The following is an 18,038-nucleotide window of genomic DNA, read 5'->3' as shown; positions in this document are numbered from 1 at the left end:
AAAAAAAGAAGAGGAGGGGGGGGGGGGAGAGGGGGGGGTTGCCAGCAAACACTAGGTTTATAATCTCTAATATGACTTTTTTAAAATGATCATTTCAAGTTTGTGTAAAACGGGCTATGCCAGCCTTGCATTGCATTAATTACTTTTTGTAATTAATACGAAATTAAAATTAAAATCTAATCAAGAATATTTAGACGATTAATTTTAAATTACAGCTAGAATCTAATCAAGAATAGTTAGATGAATAATTGTTGAAATAATTTAAGATGGCCCTCACGATATTTATCTTAGAACATTATCAACATACTCTCTATTTTTAAATAGTAAATTTTACAATTTAGAGAGCATTTATAAATTTAGAGAGTAAGAAATTTTTTAAGTACTCCAACATGCTCTTAATTTTTAATACTAAATTTTACTACTTCCAAAAATATTTATTATTTTTCCTATATTTTATTTTCATTTGCTTCCCTCCAAATTATTATATTATTTTTCTTAGCTGAAAAATTGAAATACTTTAAATGCATTTAACTATTTGACTCTTCAAATTTAGAGAGTCAAACTCGCTCTATTTTTTAAAATCTTAATTTGAAGAATTTTTTGAGCATGATTTTAAAGATTAACTCTTTAAAATAGAGAGTATATTATATTTAAAGAGTCTTTTGAAGATAATATAATATGTTTTTTATTCGAATGTCTTATTATTTATTAGTGGTTTAATAAACTCTTCAATTAGTTAAAATGTTATTGGTTAATAAAAAGATACCTTCTAGTGATATGTTTCGTAGTTTTCCATATGCGAAAATGTTACTGATTAATAAAGAGGTGCCTTCTAGGGATAGGAAGTTTGGCTAACTCCCAATATCGTTCTTTTTCAATAACTTCAATATCTTCATTCATGACTTTCTTCCATTATCATCTCGAATCGGATCATCAAAACTAATGACCGCGTGATCGAAAACTAGACAGGACATAGTTAAGTCCTCAAGATGATGAGATAACTCAGTATCATCATAAATATCTCAAAGACTTCAAAATGATGTGGCATTTTATTTGAAGATGATGAAGATGAAGATATATCTTGACCATGTCTTGGTGGTAGAGTCGAAGGTAGTGTTAGTTGAGGTGAAATCATATCAACTTGGTTTTCATCATCATCGACTGGGAAAATGTTATCGTTTTCTTCTTGCTCATTTCGCCGATCCCAAATTCCTTTTTCCTCGACCTCAACATATTTACTAGCAATAGTCTTCTTATTTATTAGGTTGTAGAGCTTGTAGACTTTTGATCTTGAATTAGACAACAAAGATATATTTCCGCCCTCTTCTCATCTAGTTGGTCCTTTTTTTTTGAAACATGAGAGAAAAAATGCTCTCAAAAACCTGGTGTTGTATTATGCTTGTTTTGAATCCACTTCATGCTTATTGATGTGTCATATTTTGTACATTTTTGTTTGAACAGCTATTCAACAAATACATAGCGCATTGAGCAGCTTTAGCCTAATACTCCTTTGGCATCTTCTTAGTTTTTAACATACTTCGAGTCATTTCTATGATAGTTATATTCTTTCGCTCTACTACAACATTTTGTGAGGAGACATAGCAACACTTAAGGAATAATGACTGCATGATCTTATTAAAAAGTTCTTGAATGTATTGCTAATATACTCACCACCACGATCTGAATGTAACACTTTGATCTTGTGACACTTTGATTTTCCACCATTTCCTTGAAATTCTTAAAAGCCAAAATATATCAGATTTTTCTCTAAAAAAATACATCTAGCTTTTGCGAGAAAAGACGTGAGTAAATAGATATAAAGTAATTACTTTTTTCAAGTGATGCAAGTAGTGGTGAAGCCAGCACCTGACTAGTGTGGCTGTGCGTGCTGGCTCCACTAGAATTTGCAGTCGCTATAGGCAGCCAAGAAGAAGCTTGAATCATCGTAGGGGCTGGAACAAACCAAGAAGAAACATGATTGAGCCATTTTTTTCTATTTAGTTTTTGGGCCTCTTATGGGTTTTTTGTTGCTAAAAAAAAGTTTAGGCCCAAATACAATCAGGCTACTTCAATTTAATTTCATATGACAAATCCATTTACCTAAATTTCTAATCCAAGTTCTAACCTGTTTGGCTACTCCAATTTGCAATTTCTGAATCGGTGACTAAGCTTTCTCCCTCCCTCCCATCACCCTGTCGCTGTGCACTCGCCTTTGGCATGTCGCCCCTGCCCTATTGTCGACTACCAGTGGCATGTCTTGAGTGCTGACCTATTGTTGATTGAAATCTTAAAGTTTTGACTATAACAAATAAGTTAATCTTGTTTACTAACAAGTTGAATTCAAATGATCAATAGTTTTTCAAAACATAGAATAGAAAATTGATCGATGGTCATCGAAAGATCAAAAGCTATCATCACAAATTGGACTCATGAATGATGTTAAAATCGAAGTCAAACGTTCAAGAACTAAAAATCCAAACTTTGAAGCAAGATCAAGGACTTGATTTCTTAGATAAAGTGTAAAGGTACTAGCACTTTGGTATTTGACATTATGATCAAAATTCTTCTATGCATTAAAAACAATTTTTGTGCATTAAAAACTATCCTAATGCAATGTTTTGATCAAATATAAAAATGACTTTTAAAATGATATTTGAACTTGAAAAATATCTTTTATCTTAAAAAGTTAGTTAAAAATACTTCAAATAGTCCATGCCTTTCAAAACTTTCAAATCCGATCAAATTGGGCCAAAACGTAAAAAGACCTAAACTGCCAGGTGGTTAACCGACCGGAAGAGAAGGTCGAATGGAGGCGGTTGACCAGCGAGAAGAGGCGATCGACCAAAAGTTTTCAATGGTCCAAAATTTAACCGTTATGATATATGATTTTTACCGAACAAACGGCTATATTGGTCTTCAAACAAAAAAGCAGTCGATCGGATGAGTAATCTGAACTTACAGATTTTTTATCGTTTTGAACTTTATAAACACCCCACTTCTTGTATTCATTACAACATTCTTCAAGAGCATTAAAGTGAGAAATATTTCGAGCAAAACTCTTTAAGCTTAAATATTATTTAATTCTTCAACATTTACTTTGAAAACTTTTGATTGATTGAATCAACTTTTGAAAATCATCATCTTTTTCATCAAAATTTTCTCTTCTAACACTTGGATTTTATTCATTGCTATTTATTTAAGTGTTAGCCTATTTCTTTCTTTATACTTAATTTGTGTATATTACTTATTAAGAGAGGCGTTTCAAAATGTAAAATCATTACTCCTTAAATTTGTAGGTTATATTGAGGTTTCGTAAAGCTCAATAGTGTACAAGAATCGGTGCTCTTTATGTGTAAGTCATCGAAGCATTGAAAAGATTTGAATTGCACCATAAGTCCATCAATATATTGAAAAAGCTTTGCTCATACTAGAGAGCTTGGTAACAAAGGATGTAAATCATTAATTTGGATAGAATATCCACAATTATATCGTTTGCATTCTCTCTACCCTTTTATTTATTATTATTTAATTTATATTTATTATTTGATTGATCTACTTATTTTTATTTGCTTACGAGTATTAATTGATTAATGTGTACTTAACATTGCTGAATTAAGTGTATTTTTTAAAAAAAAAAAAGTTTTTTAAAAACCAATTTACTCTCTGTTGGTTAGATATTCTTGGATTTTCAATTGGTATCGGAGCTTGGTGCTTATTTTTAAAATTAAAAATTTCACAATCTTGAGTAATCTTTAACCATAATATTCAAAATCTTGATGAGCATTCTACAAATCGTCATTCTTTCTTTGATGGCAAACATTTAACTTTTGGAAAGTAAGGATGATGATTTATGTTCAATCAATAGATTATAATGTGTGGGATGTTATTGAATTTGGTCCCTATGTGCCTACAAAAGTTATTAAAGTTGATGGAAAATCGGATCAAATCATTTCAAAACCTAGAGAGGAGTACGATGAAGAAAATAAAAGAAATATCTTTAAATGCTAGAGTAAAAAAATATACTTTATGTGCTTTAGATAAAAATGAATTTAATCACATGTGATTCTGCTTTTGATATTTGGCATACCTTAGAAGTAACTCACTTGGGCACTAGCAAAGTAAAAGAAACCAAAATCAATATTTTGGTTAAAGAAATCGAAAACTTCTTTGTGAAACAAGATAAATGTATTGTTGATGTGATTACTCTTTTTGCCGATATTGTTAATGGCCTCAAAAGTTTTGATCGAAAATTTGCTAATGGTGAAATAGTGAGTAAAATGCTTAGATCTCTTTTAGAGGATTGGAGTTCACTAAAGATGTTGATAGGAATCACCAAAGATGTCCATACACATATCTGTTAGAAGAGTTATATGGAACTTTGATGACCTATGAACTTAATAATACCGAGATAAAGGAGAAAACAAGGAAAAGCAAAGAAGAAACAAAGGAACCTCCTAAACGCCAAATTACCTTAAAATCGGCAATTGATGAAGGCACTACAAGGGAAAACATGAGTGATGAAGAGTTTGTTGATCTAGTTCTTCTCGTTAAGAAATGGAGAAGTTTATTCAATAATTGACTATTTCAAAAGAAAAAGGAAAAGGGCGAAGAGAAAAGCAAAAATATTATTTGCTATGATTGTGACAAATCCAGTCACAAGAGAATTGAGTATCCAAATAAAAAAAGATTTATCAAAAAGAAAGTACTCCAAACGACATGGGTGAAAGCGATGATGAAGATTATGATCAACATGAAAGTCAAGAAGAAGTTGGCAACATGTGTTTCATGGCAATTGAGAATGAGGTAAATTCTATTGAAAAATATTATATGATGATTTATCTGTCTCTTATGATGAGGTTATTGAGAAATTTGAAAAATTTGCCTCAAGTCACTCAATTCTCAAAAGAAGCTCTTTTTATTAAAAAATGAGGTAAAAAATTTTAGAAACTCGGAAGGATCTTGAGAAAGAAAAAGTTGACTACAACTCTTTACTCGAAGAAAATTTATCTTTGAGAGAGAAAATTGTAGATTTAAGTCAAATTATTTACAAGTTTACTCAAGGTAAGAAAAAAATTTGATTTAATATCTGGTGAACAAAAATGTATTTTTGATGAAGGAGGAGTTTGATATAAACCTGTCTTGAAACAAAAATTGCTCAAAAACTTATTTGTGAAAACTTCAAAGTCCTCTAGCTCAAACATTACATGTAGTTTTTGTAATAAAAGTGAAAATGTTACATTTAATTGTTTAAAGAAAGGAGGCTATACTTTAAAAGCAAATATAAGTGGATTCAAGTGTCCACTAGAACTAACTACCAAGGACTTAAATTTGCATGCGTTATTCTTACAGGTACCAAAGAAAATAAGAAGTAAATGGTTCTTGGATAGCGGGTGCTCAGAACACATGACCGGATATCGATCTTTATTGTGGAATCTCTAAAAGAATGATGGAGGTCATGTCACTTTTGTAAGTAATGCTAAAGGAAAAATTATTGATATTGGAAACATTGGTAATCACGCATCTCTTTCTACTGAAAATATTTTATTAGTTGATAACATCAAACATAACTTGCTAAGCATTAGTTAGTTTTGTGATAAAGGTAACAATATTAAATTCAACTCTTCTAAGTGCCTTATTAAGGATGCTATATCCAAAGAAGTGATATTTATAGGAAGCCAAAGTAAAGATGTTTATATCATAAATATCGAATTTGAAAGTGATAAAAAATATTTATCAAGTTTAAAAGAGGACCCTTGATTGTGGCCTAGGAGATTAGGTCATATTAGCATGGATTTTCTCTCTAAAATTTTCAAAAATTGTTTTGTCAAAGGATTGTCAAATTTCAAAATGAAAGGGGTATACTATTACATGTATTAGAAGTGACCATGGTGGAAAATTTGATAATAACATTTTTGACAATTTCTGTAATGAAATGGATATCAACATAATTTCTTAGCTTATAGAACTTCTCAACAAAATGGCGTAGCAGAAAAGAAGAATCGTACATTGCAAAAAATAGCTAGGACCATGCTTAATGAAAATAGCCTACCAAAATACTTTTGGGCTGATGTTGTTAACACTGCTTGCCATGTTGTTAATAGAGTGTTAGTTAGTCGAAAGAAAACAAAAATTCCTTATGATTGGAAAAGTAGAATTCCCAATATCGGTTATTTCAAAGTTTTCAATTGCAAGTGCTTCATTTTAAACACAAAAGAAATTTTGGAAAAAATTGATTCAAAAACCAATATTGGAATCTTCCTTTGATATTTATCTACTAGCAAAGCCTGTACAGTTTTCAACAAAAGAACATTACTAGTTGAAGAATCTATGTATATAACTTTTGATGAAACTAATTCTCTTGATCAAGATAAAGATATTGTAAATGATGTAGGTTTGGAGATTCCTTTCAAGCAAATGAACATCCAAGATCAAAACAAGGAAGACCCTAAAAATCAACATGAGGAAGAAGCAAATATTCAACAAGGTGAAGTAGAATCTTCTATAGTACAAAATGATCCAACTTTACCAAAGGAATGGAGGTTTGATCCCTCTCACCCAAAAGAGCTTATTATTAATGATCCATCCAAAGATATTACTACTAGAGTTTCTAGAAATCATTTTAATAATTGTGCATTTATTTCAAAACTTGAACCAAAGAATTTTTAAAGAAGCCAAGTTTGATGAATTTTGTATACTAGATATGCAAGAAAAACTAAAACAATTTGAAAGAATTCATATTTGAGATTTAGTCGCTAGGCCGAATAATCAAACCGTCGTTGGTACAAAATGAATTTTTAAAAATAAAAGAGATGAAAATTGGATAATTGTGCGTAATAAGACTAGATTAGTGGTCCAATGTTACAATCAAGAAGAATGCATCGATTATGAGAATAATTTCGCACCAGTTGCTAGATCAGAATCTATTGACTTGCTTCTTGCATTTGCTTGCCAATGGTTCACTCTTTATCAAATGAATGTTAAAAGTGCATTTCTAAATGGCGTTATTCAATAAGAAGTTTTTATATAGTAACCTCCTGATTTTAAAGATCACAAGTATCCAGATTATGTTTTTAAACTTAGAAAGCCTCTTTACGGTTAAAGCAAGCTCCTAGAGCTTGGTACGAAAGATTGAACAAATTTCTACTTTCAAATAGTTTTTTAGTCGGAAAAGCGGATACTATCCTCTTTATCAAAATTAAAAAGAATGATATGATTATCGTTCAAATTTATGTTGATGATATTCTTCGGGTGCAACTAATATTTTTCTTTGTGAAGAATTTTCCAAATGTATAAACAAGGAGTTCAAAATGTGCATGATGAGAGAACTAAAATTCTTTCTTGGACTCCAAATTAGACAAACTAATGATGGGATATTCATTACTAGAAAAAAGTATATTTTGGACATGCTCAAGAGGTTTGAAATGGAAGACTTGGGGCCAATGAACACTCCGATGAGCTCATTCATAAAGTTGGACAAAGATAATTGATGTACTTCCGTTGATGTAACTAAATATCGAGGTATGATTGGATCCCTTTTTTACCTAATGGCAAGTAGACCCAATATCATGTTTAGTGTTTGTTTATGTGCTAAATTTCAATTTAATCCTAAAGAATCTTCATTATTATCATAAAGAAGAATATTTAGATATTTTAGTGACACTTGAACATTAGGCATTTGGTATCCAAAGAGCAATCTTATTGATTTGCTTAGCTATTCGGATGTCGATTGGGCCGATTGTAGAATTGATCGTAATAGCACTAGCAGAACATGTCAATTTTTCGGCTTTGCATTTGTGTCATGGTTTAGTAGGAAACAAAATTTTGTTGCATTGTCTACCTTTGAAGTTGAATATATTTCGGTTATTAGTTGTTGTGTACTAGTCCTATGGATGAAACAAACTTTTAGTGACCATCACTTATCATTTGATCATATACCTATCATGTATGATAACAATAATGCCATAAATTTATCAAAAAATCCCATCTTGCACTTTTGAACGAAGCACATTGAGATTAGACATTACTTTCTAAAAAGATCATGCAAAAAAAAAAAAAGAGAGAGAGAGAGATATTGTATCGGAATTTATAAATGTGAATAATCAATTGGCTGAAATTTTTACTACATCTCTAGCGCTCGGTCGATTTTCTCATAGTCAAAGAGGTTTGGACATAGTTGATAAGTTCGAAGTACATGGCCAATTCAATTTCAAACTCTATATTCTTACTTATTTTCTGAGTATTGTTCACTATTTATTATATATCTCGATTACTATGGTGTTTTAAAAAAATTTAGGACGACCAAACGTGGTTGGCCGAAAAACTAGAAAGATTTCGGACAAAAAAAAAATCTGGTTGACGGGCATGTCAAGATTTTCCAAATTAGAAAGCTTCAAATCCTCATTTTCACTTATTTCTCTCCCTTTTCATCATCTCCTCCGTAGATCTACCTCTAAATTCACCATATCCACCATTAATCTTCAAAACCTCTCCAAGATTTCAAAAATTCGTTACTTTTTCACTACAAAACTCTTAAAACCACCATTTTTCCTATCACTACAACCTTCATTTCTCACACTTTGATGGTCAACCGTTTTTTGGATTTTTCTTCTACATATTTCCATCATGCCAAGGGTAAAAATGTCAGGAAAGAACCATGGAGGAAGAGGTTGCCAACTCCTTCATCAGAGGACAAAATCGAGGTGTTGAAAAATCTTTTTGGTAAATAACCCATTCTTATAGGTACGACCGTTGATTTTGCGGATTTTACTATTCCAGCACCTGCATTTCATGTTGAAGAATTCTTTGAGTATAGGTTAGGTCTTGGTAGCATCTATCGAAGAAAATGCATGTCTTGAGCTCATGAAAGAATTTTACAAAAATATGGTATAAACTTCTTGTTTGGGTAGCATTTCTTGTCTTTTCAAAGGCAAAAGAATTACTATTACCAAAGCCCTTTTATGTTTTCTCCTTTTGAGCTTGAAGAATGTAAGAATCAAAGCTTACCTAACCCTCGAAGGTTATAATCCTATTATTGCATGTCGTGGAGTGATCGAGAAAAATTTTGAACATCCGATAAAGCTTAGCTCTAATCAACTCACTTTACCTAGTAAAGTTTTACACAATATCATTGCTCATGTTATTCTTCGTAGAAAAGTTCACCTTGATGAAGTTATTCATTTTGACCTATTCCTTTTTTACTTTTTTTTTTAGTTGCAGATTTTCCAAGAATTGTGATTGGCCACATGAAATCGTCCATTCCGCCACTCGTATAAAGGCCTGACCTTTTTACATGCTTCTTACCTAAACTTTTAAACAATTTGAAATTCCTTTAAATTGTGAGGTCTTTGTTTCACTCCATCTTACATATATTTTCAACACTCATACTCTTAAACGAATGAAAATTTTCAAGGAACTTGGGCAATGGGTGGCCCATACTAAGGGATTTGATCTGGACTAGGGTCTTTTGACTTTACCCTTCGGAAGAGATGAAAAAGAGGTTAGTAATGATCATGACGACAACGTACCACAAGTTCCCAATCATCCACATGACATCCCGGGATCGAGTGCTCCTGCATGTTCAAGCAGTTTTACTTTTAACGATGATCACTACAATCTCCTCAATAAACGATTGACTTACGTTATTTGTCGATGGGCTTGGTGGAATATTTCACTGGTTGCAAGTTCAACAAGATGCAATAAAACTCAATAAGTGGCGATGCAAGGTCAACAAGATGTCATTTATGCTTATTACAACGCTCAATAAGATGCAATGCAGACTCAACAAAATGCCCCTCCTCCGGAATCTTACATATGACTTTATGCCTTTATGTTTTAGTCCTTATATTGATCTAGCCTCTTTGTATCTTTACCTTTCGTAAACTCATGCTTTCACTTGCCTATGTATGCAATATTCTATATTTTCAACTTTTTGATTAGGCTTCACGTGTTAACTTAAAGAGGAATCTTGTATTGTTTCTTATTTTTGTACTTCGATCTTAAATGCTATATCTTTTTTGCTTATAACAAAAGGGGGAAAAATAGGATATGATATGCTTGATGAGAATGTGATGATGATGGATATGATCAAAATGTTTGCCATGATAAACGTATGCTTTAAAGTGAGTGATTATTGGTTTGTAAAAGATAGGGGGAATATATGGATTGCATACAAAATTTAAGATTTACTTTCCTTATCAATTGTTCAATATTGCTTTGCAAGTCATTTTATTTGTCATAATCAAAAAGGGAAAAATTGTTGACCTATGGTTGATTAACCTTAAAGTTCTGATTATAACAAATAAGTTAATCTTGTTTACTAACAAGTTAAGTTCAAGTCATTATAGTTTTTCAAATCATACAATGGAAAATTTATCGATGGTTGTCAAAAGATCAAAAACTATCATCACAAATCAAAAAACTCATGAACGATGTTAAAATCGAAGTCACACATTCAAGAGCTTAAAAGTCAAACTTCAGAGCAAGATCAAAGATTTGATTTCTTCGGTAAAGTATAAAGGTACTAACACTTTGATATTTGACAATAAATGCCTAAGATCAAAATTTTTCTATGCATTAAAAATAATTTTTGTGCATTAAAATTCATTTTAATCCAATGTTTTGATCAAATATAAAAATGACTTTTAAAATGATATTTGAATTTGAAAATATCTTTTTATCTTAAGCAGTTAGTTAAAAATACTTTCGAAAAATTCATGCTTTTCAAAACCTTCAAATTGGATCAAATAGGGCCAAAACGTAAAAAGACCAAAACTGTCAGGCAGTTGGCCAACTGGAAGAGAAGGTCGATTGGAGGCAGTTGACCGGCGAGAAGAGGTGGTCGACTAGAAGTTCCAAGGGTCCAAAATTTAACCGTTCTGACCTTTGATTTTTATTGAACAAACGACTATATTAATCATCCGGACAAAAGGCAGTTGACTGGAGTAGTCATTCGAATTTACAGATTTTTTGGCGTTTTGAACTCTATAACATTCATTACAATATTTCTCAACATTAAAGTGAGAAATATTTTGAGCGAAACTCTTTAAGATTACATCTTACTTAATTCTTTAAATATTAAATGTGAAAAGTTTTAATTGATTGAATCAACTTTTGAAAATTATATTTTTCATCAAAGTTTTCTTATCTAACACTTTAGCTTTATTCATTGTTATTATTCAAGTGCTAGCCTATTTTTCTCTTTGTACTTAATTTATGTATATTACTTATTGAGAGAGAAGTTTTAAATTATAAAATCATTACTCTTTAAATGTGTGGATCATATTGAGGTCCTGTAAAGCTCAATGTGTATAGCGATCTGGCCTTCATTTTTCTTTGTTTCGAATTGGATCAATCCAAAATTTAGCTTATTCTTAAGAGTCTAGCATCTTTGAATTTTCTATTCGGACTCTCCCCAATCTGTATTTTCCATAAATTAAGCTCATGTTGGCCCCTTTTTCTTTCAATTTATTTCTCTTGTTTTCAACCACACAATCTTCTATAAAATAATATTATACGTAACTTGAAAACTTTATTTCCTTTTCAACCACTTATTCTCCCAAAAAAAATTATTCCAAATTTTAAAATTTGAAAGAAAAGGGGCCAAACGAGGGCTAAGAATGAATGAATGTTCAAATCTTGTCCATTATAATTGGAATTGGATATTGGCTAATTGCAAATATATTCCAGTTTTTTACAACTATTGCAAAAAAATAAAAATAAAAAACATCATGGTGGAAACAATTTCTGAGAATAAATCGAAAACATAGTAATATGCGCGATCGTGTTTAATAAATGATCTCGCTATCACGATCGTTGACATTCGACAGTTAACAGTTGCCCTCGTTGGATCCGATTCCTAGATTCCCACTGAATGCAAGCTTGCTCACTAATTGAAGTAGTCTTGATACTCGAAAATTTAATCCTTTGGAGAAAGCCTTTTATGATTGCTTTTTGTAGAGACACCTTTCACAAAGTTGATTTGAATGACGAATATGTGGTAACCCCTTCACCATATTTCTCTTTGCGAAGAGGTTCAGACTATCAAAATTTAGATGACCAAACTCAAATGCCATAGCTATAGCCATGTTGAATCTTTGGCACGTGCCTTCAAACACTTCACCTCTTCACTTTGAATATTCAACATGAACATGCGATTCTTCATCATTAGAACTCTAGCAATCAAGTTTCCATTACGAACTCATAACGTAATATGTCAATTTTGCGTTAGCATATCATAGTACTCTTTTTCCAAAAATTGGCCCAAACTCTAAATATTTATCTTCGTAGAAGTAACATGATATACATTGGAAATATATTGGCATTCTCTGCTCTTCAACTTGATCAGAATTTTACCTTTACCCTTGACTTGGACCTTCGAATCATCTCCAAATGTAACATTACCATTTAGTCTACTAGTTCTATGAAGATAGGTTTGTATTGACACATGATAACTTGTTCCAGTATTTAAGTACCAAAAATTGTTGCCTCCTTCTTATACTTTGTACTTCCTTTGTCTTTATTTTCAACGTAATTGGATTGCTCCTCCACGTTATTATTCCTACACTCCTATAAGAAATGACCAAGTTTATGACAAATGTAACATTTGATAAGAGATTTAACCATATCTCCCACCATGACATTTTCTTCTTCATACTCTTTGAGATTTATGTGTTCATCGCTCTCTTGAATCATACGAGTATTGATAATTCCCTTCATTATTGAATGAATATTGATAATTTCTATCTCCTCTTCCACAACCTCTTCCACATCATTTACCTCTTTTGTTCCTATTAGTCAAATTTCAACGTACATTACTCGTTATTCTAAAATACTTTATAAGTGACGTAAAAGTAATATTTGGTACCAATTTGTTAATGAATTTGATGAATCTCGGACGAATTCAAAAAAATTAAATTCAGCATCAAAATTTAAGAGAAGAAAACTGTACTCTCAAAACTCAATTTCTATGATTCAAATTTTTTGTAATAATGAAATAATATAAATTAGCAATCTTTTTATATTACATTTGATAAATAAAAATTAATTGTTAATACATAAATTTAAACACCCATTAAAATTTTTAAGTACATGAATATGAATATATTTATCTATAATAACTCTAGATTCATTTAATTCAAGATTCATCAAGTGAAAATTCATTGAATCTAGGTTAATGTGAATATAGTTAATTGGGAATTAATAACACAAATTTCATAAATGACAATAATTATATAGTGTTTATTATATATCGAAAAATGAAAAAGTAAGGTATTATGGAAATAATTGAATTGTAGGAGAGTTAAAATCGTTCAAAAAATGATTCTCTATTTATGCGATATTTTAATATATTATAGATATACTTTTTTTTCTCTTCTTGGTCTTTTAAATAAATAATTGTTCCACCAGTTCTTTATTCTTTTTCAACTTCTTCTCCTTATAAACTTGTAGTGTGTCAATGACTTCATCAATGGTTAATTCTTCCAAATCTTTTGATTCTTTGATTGCAACCACAATAAAATTGATTTTTTTTCATGTAAAGATCGAATAAATTTTTTAATTACTTGAAGATCATCACCATACCTTTCCTTCTCATTAATACCAATACTCACAAAGAATGATCTAAAACTGATCCAGATCCCTTTATCGATAGGGCTTCATGTTCTCTCGAAGATTAAAGACACTTTTTAACTTTTCTATACCTTTATATGTATTTTGAAGAATCTACCATGCTTGCTTTGAAGTGGTAGCATTTGACAGTCATTGAAAAATTGTATTATCAAGAGCTTGATGAATCGTGTTAAGAGCCTTTCGATCCTTTCTCTTAGTTACAAGCCTTCTTCATTTCGAGGTTCGAAATCTCTCCACCAACTCCCACAATCTTGACATCCAAGATATGCTGTCGTACGAATACACCATGTATTATAGTTATCATTAATGAGACTACAAATGGAAAGAGAATTGTTCTTTGTCATTTCTTCTTTTCATACTCTTATAACCTCACTCTTATACCACTTTGTTTGAAAACTTGGAGATACAACAACTTTTAAATGAGGAGAATATAATAGTGAAGAGAGCACTTACTTTATATAACACCAAAGAGAACACTCACTTTATATAACACTGAAAAACGACTTGTAGAAAATGAGTACAATCACAGGCATTATAAGATTCACAAAATATGAATTTCATCCAATAAATATACTACATATTAAATGCAACTACTCCCCAATGTAATTATTTTATTTTCCACATGCATGAATAAATTAGTGCATTAATGTATGTATGATTAATCTCAAAAGACATGAATGAACTTGACTAAATAAATGATGAACTTAAATAAATGAAGTATATATTTTCAACAATTTGAACCCATCGAAGCAATCGCCAATATCGCAGAACAATTCCATGACTTATTATATGATTAATCTATGTATTTTCTGGATCCTTCATTTATTATTTTATGTCCTTGTACATTATATTTCTTTCACTTTACAATACTTTCCTCAAGCAAAAGTATCCATGAATAGATGACTTATCCGGTATAAATAGAGGTGAAACACAATCAATAAAGGTTTCCATGTATAGCTCACTACTCGTAGTTCCTAGCATTCTATCAATGTGTTCTTAACGATTATTCTTTTTCTTGTTATGGTAAAAACTTCAGACATATGATGTATATATATATAAAAGTATAAACCAAACTTTTAAGAGGTCCAGAAAAGTTTTTATTGGAGAAATTCTAGTAACAGGTAATAAATTGTGTTGGAAAGTTATCTAAATTAACAAAATATAAACATTCATATAGAATCTTGATTCACCGCGGTGAGCTGAGACAGAAAAAGTTCAAGAAGAGCTCGTTCTCTGGGCTGAGTGGCAGGAAAAGGATCATTCCCTGCAAAAATTGATGTGTTTCAAGATTATCATATTACTCAAATGGAGCCTCGAAAGACACAATAAAAAACCAATTCTCTTTCCCAGTAAGTCCACTACGTGTATCTTTTTCATGAATCCATTGATAATTTCATAGCTAGATTTTAAAGACCCAATAATTTTAAATGAAATACAGTTCAGTTTTTGTACATGCTGCATTAGAATTCTTAGCATCTACTTAAGCCATCGATTGAATAATTTTTTAAGTTTAGTCAAAGTTTAATTTATTATTCAATCGCACATTCATAATTACTAATTATTATTATTCCTCTTATTATTTATATTTATAAACATTTATAAATTTGCGAAATGAAGGCTGTCATTGGATACTCTTGTGAAGCCGAAAATCGAACTAGTATACGCTAAATTATATCAGATGTGCACATAGCCTAGCATTTCAACTTTCTTTGATTTTATTTTCCTTTACTAAGCTTTGGACAGCAATATTTCATGTAACAAGAAAATCAGGAATAAATTACCTGTTGGATATAAATCTGTCCATGGAGAAAGATTGACATCAATTCCTTGCCCAAAATCTGGTCGTTGTGTGTCATCTTCAATCCTCCTGCCTGAACTTAAATGACTATGGACATGTACGCTTGAAGCATGAAGGTCAGTTAAGGATGGCGACTGGATATTGTCCATACCTTGATGTTGGTCTCTGCAATATATGCACATATATAGAAAATTCAACATATGTATTGTGGGGAATAACACCAAGCCCTTGTTTGGGCTCCATTTTAATGAAATTATGGAAAAAAGGTAATTTAGAACAGTAATTTTATTCAGAATATATATTTAAAAAGTGAGGAAAAGTTTTGGATTTTTTGGTTTACGTAATATTATTTTACTAAATAATGTGTAGTTGAAAATAAGCTTTTAAAAAATGTATTTTGGATTTAATGGAGACCAAACAAGGGCCAAATAAGATGCAATTATAACATGAACTATGGTATATATAACACCTCACTGGAAGCAGGCCATTTGAATCCAAGAAATTCAGGATTTGGACTTGTGGATCTCTCTGTGGAAGCCAATCCATGATATTGTTGGCACTTGTTGTTGCCAAATCAGTTAGGTTTATGTTCTCTGGGGGCAAATTCATCTGAGATGGGATAGTAGACTATCTTGTAAGTTATAACTTTCCTACCTTTGTCCCATTTTATAGTCATTCAACTCTTCTCAAAAGCAATATTCAAAATTTAATATACCTGTGTAGTTGTTTGTGCACCAGGGGAATTATATTGGTCCTGCAGAACTTGCTGGCCATGTAAAAGTTTCATAAGCTTCAGCAATATATTAAGTTTATATTTCCAATATTACTTTTCTAAAAAAGAGAAAAGATGTATACTAAATCACTAGTGCATGTTGGATATGCTATACTAGAATGGTTTGTTGAACTAGGATTTTAGTTTCTTTTTGTTTGTTGAGTCTACTGAACCAAACACGGCAACTAGAAAAATTTAGGGTGAGGAAGCTTGCCTTTCGCATCCTGATCTGCTTCAAGTTTACCTCAAGAATTTGTTCCCGGTACTCAGCCTCAAACAGCGTAGTGATATCGGACGAATTACCTTCATAAATCCTACAAAAATATAAATTTATGATGATTATTTTTCTTAATTCCACAATCCAAGTTTAAATGTCGAAGACTAAGGTTTTCTGATCAATGAGTGGTTTCTAAGTTAAGATATACCTCAGTTTTTTCTCCATATCCTCAAGTTGGCACCTACATTTAAAAATTTCTTGTTGCATTTCCTGTAATAAGTTCATGATTATTGATCGATTGAGACGCCAATCAATATCAATCTTCCCAATTATATTGTATATTGAAGGAATATATTCTTAACATTCCGAAATATACCTCAAGTTGACAATCGACACTTGCTGGACTGCTACACATAATAGGATCAAGAAAACAAAACTAGTCATAACTTAATTATGAAAAATCTGCAAACTTCCAAATTTACATTTCATAGAAAGAACGTGCAAAAATCTGGCATAAGACAGAAAATCAGAAAAATTGACATTGGTGGGGTGGGGTGGAGTAGGGTATATAAACCTGGTGGCTGGTTGATAGGTTCGATCTGCTTCAGATTTGAACTTGCCAAGAGCCCTTTGCAGATACTGATAATAAGTTAATTAATCAGTATCATTTCAAGATTATTAAACCAGAAATTTCCAAGATCAGAATGGAACAGACAAAACATCCACAGATTTAATCAGAATTACTCAAAATCTCTTTGTCATATTACCTCTTGGTTTTGTAGCCTTTTGTAATTGCATGGAAATACAAACAGAAAATCGTCAGTAGCCACACATAAAAGAAGATAAATTTAAACCAGAAAATTGAGAGTTGATCCTTACTTTCCTCGTTCGTGCTCGGGAAGATTCACATATCGCGTCATGATTTCTTCCATGCTTCAAACAGAAAAAAGAGAAAAAGATTTAACCTATTAATAACAAAAAACAGAAGATTAATCACAAGAAATGTATCAAATTATCACCTTCTGTTTCCTGAGAATACATTAACTCTTCCAGAAGGAGAAAACATGATAAGAGCAACATCAACATCACAAAGTACAGAAAGTTCATAAGCTTTCTTGATTAATCCATTTCTTCTCTTTGAGAAAGTGACCTGCCTGTTTGTTGTATTTTCAATCTTCTTGATCTGAAGTTTTACTCTCCCCATGTCGAAATAAATATCTGATCGATCAAATATACTTATATGTGTATCTTTCAGATGAAAGCCCCACAATCTTTCTGGAAGGATATTAAATATAGAACTATTTATATATTAGATGAATCTGATATTCTCTCAGAGAATCACCAAGAAAGAAAAGAAAATCAGTATTTCCGGGAGAAGATAGAATAAAAAAAATAAAGGGATGCTGATCAAGAAAAGGAAGAAGGGATCACATGGAAGGAGAAGAAGATTGACAATAGGGTTTTGGCACTGTCAGGCCATCGATGACGAGAGAGTGAGAAATATTACTGGCGGTGTATGTATCTTTCTTGGCAACTACTTGAAAAGACTGATCATATACGGTTGCTAAGAAATAATTCGGCGCTGTATTAATATTCTCGTGTTTGCTTACATATCCTAAAATTTA

General features: G+C 31.3%; 1 protein-coding gene across 2 annotated transcripts; it reads right to left on the bottom strand.

Moving 5' to 3' along the window:
- Window positions 1–14,724: 14,724 nt before the first annotated feature.
- Window positions 14,725–17,774, bottom strand: LOC111392138 (agamous-like MADS-box protein AGL104). Of its 2 annotated transcripts, none has more exons than XM_023017399.1 (10): window positions 17,433–17,774; window positions 17,293–17,346; window positions 17,181–17,196; window positions 16,988–17,052; window positions 16,790–16,820; window positions 16,622–16,683; window positions 16,140–16,510; window positions 15,894–16,033; window positions 15,408–15,589; window positions 14,725–14,890 (listed from the first exon to the last, which is right to left on the bottom strand). In XM_023017399.1, the coding sequence occupies exons 1-7, from the start codon at window positions 17,615–17,617 to the stop codon at window positions 16,306–16,308; spliced, it is 618 nt and encodes a 205-aa protein (XP_022873167.1). In that variant the 5' UTR covers window positions 17,618–17,774; the 3' UTR covers window positions 14,725–14,890; window positions 15,408–15,589; window positions 15,894–16,033; window positions 16,140–16,305. The 2 variants fall into 2 exon arrangements, with proteins under 2 accessions (XP_022873167.1, XP_022873168.1); XM_023017400.1 differs by having other exon boundaries at window positions 16,790–16,817; window positions 17,433–17,765.
- Between the last annotated feature and the right edge of the window lie 264 nt (window positions 17,775–18,038).

The sequence above is a fragment of the Olea europaea genome, unplaced genomic scaffold (assembly GCF_002742605.1).
Source record: "Olea europaea var. sylvestris unplaced genomic scaffold, O_europaea_v1 scaffold889, whole genome shotgun sequence".
NCBI lineage: Eukaryota > Viridiplantae > Streptophyta > Magnoliopsida > Lamiales > Oleaceae > Olea > Olea europaea.
The sequence above is the reverse complement of the archived record's forward strand: the minus strand, read 5'-3'. Positions and strand labels throughout refer to the sequence as shown.